The sequence below is a fragment of the Penaeus japonicus genome, unplaced genomic scaffold (assembly GCF_977035675.1).
Source record: "Penaeus japonicus unplaced genomic scaffold, GWHDUDI00000001_assembly GWHDUDI00000042, whole genome shotgun sequence".
Classification (NCBI taxonomy): Eukaryota; Metazoa; Arthropoda; class Malacostraca; order Decapoda; family Penaeidae; genus Penaeus; species Penaeus japonicus.
Window position 1 is genome coordinate 17,037,700 of NW_028234444.1, and position 2,500 is coordinate 17,040,199.

General features: G+C 36.6%; 1 protein-coding gene across 2 annotated transcripts in view; it reads right to left on the minus strand.

The window, feature by feature from the left end:
• The window catches only part of LOC122255239 (scoloptoxin SSD14), a 40,466-nt gene extending 40,209 nt beyond the window's left edge, over positions 1-257 (minus strand). The window contains exon 1 of one of the 2 annotated variants that reach the window (XM_086535136.1): positions 190-257. Coding sequence is in view for 1 of the 2 variants with exons in the window: in XM_086535140.1 (XP_086391266.1) it covers positions 190-194 (5 nt within the window). In the remaining variant the exon portion in view is untranslated. The remainder of the gene's footprint in view (positions 1-189) is intronic. The other variant, XM_086535140.1, reaches the window with a different exon arrangement.
• Between the last annotated feature and the right edge of the window lie 2,243 nt (positions 258-2,500).

Below are 2,500 nucleotides of genomic sequence, written 5' to 3' on the forward strand. Positions count from 1 at the left end.
AACATAATTTTCCTTCCAATTTTGAACACATTTCAAACTAATAAGTTTGTCACTTGTCCTGAAACTAATAAATTTTCCCATCAAAACACTACAACAGGAATATAGATATATATAATAGAGAATAAACACACGAATACATCACCACCCATACAAATATTCACGTGTTAAGAGAAAAATCAATGTACTTACATCATCTTAATATAAGTGATGAAGAGGTCGCACGAAAGAACTATACCCTTCCGAGTGTTAAAGCCAACTGACCCCGCAGTTACGAACTTCACCTATGCCTCCCACATTGCTTGGAGTTGCCTAGTGCGGAATTCAGGGACATTTTCCCCCCTACAGGACTTTTTTTTATCGACCTCAGCAACAAGGTAGAAGGTTATTTTTACGATAAGTAGAGTAATAAGTGCATTTAGATCGACTCTTTTGTGCTAATAAGTATCGTATTTAGATCAGATTGCTGTAAATATGTGACTGGTTAAGGGACAGTTAACATCACTGGCATTAGACTTAAAGAAATTACACTTTTTTTTTTTAGAGAGAGATCAGAAGTCTTAAAACTGTTTGTTTAATCAAACCTGTAAGCGTGACGAAATAGCAGCAATTAAGTAAAATAAAAATAAAATATACATGTTCTGGAAATCAAATGTCATAACATTATGTTTAATCAAGCTTTCTTAAGCGATCGAATAACTTGACAGCATATTCCAAGAATGTAATTAAGAGATTTTCCTCCTCTATGGCCCTCCATCTTCCTGCATAAGGGACAAGCAATGTAGGAGATAACAAGCAACTGTTTTCAACATCAAGCTGTTCCCAAACTGTGACGCGCGCACCCTTGGCTGAGAGCATGTGAAATGATCGTTGCAGAACAAGGAAATATCTGTACCAACGGAATTTATTAATAACAATATTAACATATGGTGTATGATTCAGTCGAGTTAATTAATCGTTCATCAACATTCGAAACTGATCCAACTATCACGTCGATGTTTATATTTTCGTTCAGTTTCGCTCAGAGCCTCATGCTCTACGTATACAAAAACGAATAATATTATAGTTATGAGATTAAGTTATATCACTCAATTATAATCTTTGAGATATGATTATTAGCATCAGTGAAGATTTGAGTTACGTAAATGTTATGAAACGTGATACATGCGGTTATTTATATCTGAAAAGGGTTTTGGTGGCGGAAATAAGAGGCTGGAAAGATTATTAATTAAAGGAATATTTACATATAAATCTTCTATGTTCATAAAGGAAAACTAAAAAAAGATACACGTTTCACAGCCCTATCAGATCAAAGTGCAATTGATATCAAATGATTACCGAAGCCAAAGACAAGTAGTCATTATGTCTTTGAATGGGTGTCTGTATAAGATAAGAACGAATTTAAAAATGATGAGATAGGTATTACAAACATTTTGAATAGATCTTATCTTGGTGATTACCCCCCCCCCCCACCAAGACACCACCATGTACTGCGTCATGATTAGAATGATAAGATTTGTGTCCATTACAAACTATTTTTGATGAATTTTAACCTATCATACGTGAACAAATGATGTTATAATACGACTCTTCTTTTGTAATATCAGATGCGAAACTTCCGAGTTAATGCCATTTTACGTTTTTTTTATGAAGTTATATATTTATTTTACGTTTTATCCGTATTATGTTACGTTTCGTATTGAAATATTGTGTCATTTGCACAGTTGCTCTGGTTTTCAATAATTTATATTTTAGTATTACGGTACAATAACTTTGGTCATACATATATGGGGGAAATATTGACAAACAGGCGTCTTAGAAAGAGATTGAAACAATGAGAGAGAGAGAGTGAGTGAGAGCGTGAGTGTGAGAGAGTGTGAGAGAGAGAAAGTAAGAGAGAGAGTGAGAGAGAGAGTGAGTGAGAGTGAGAGAAGAGAGAGAGAGAGAGAGAGAGAGAGAGAGAGAGAGAGAGAGAGAGAGAGAGAGAGAGAGAGAGAGAGAGAGAGAGAGAGAGAGAGGAAGTGAGAGAGAGAGTAAGAATAAGAGAGTGAGAGAGAGGGTTCATTTTATTTTTTTTTTGAAATATATATATATACAGAATAGTTTACATGCCCTGCAAAATGCCAGTGAAAGATACCAAAACGTCTGTTGTCCGAAGACGAGTGTAAACATCCTCTTCCGGATCTATAGTTGTTGAGCAAACGGTTGCTGCATCATATGCATCATCTGTTCAATTTTCTGCACTGGCATTTGCTGCAGGTTATGACTTTACTATGGAATAGAGGCTGATACTGAAGCAGGCGCTGAAGCAAGTGCTTAGACTAGTGCTGCTGCAAGTGCTGAAACCAATATTGATATTGAAGCAGGCACTGGGGCTGGTGTTGCAATGGGCACTGAAGCTGGTGTTGAAACTGGCACTGAAACAGGGGGCTGAAGCAGAGACTAAAGCTAGTGCTTACGCAGGCATTGAGGCTGAAAGTAAGGCCTTCAGCTTTGGTGGCTG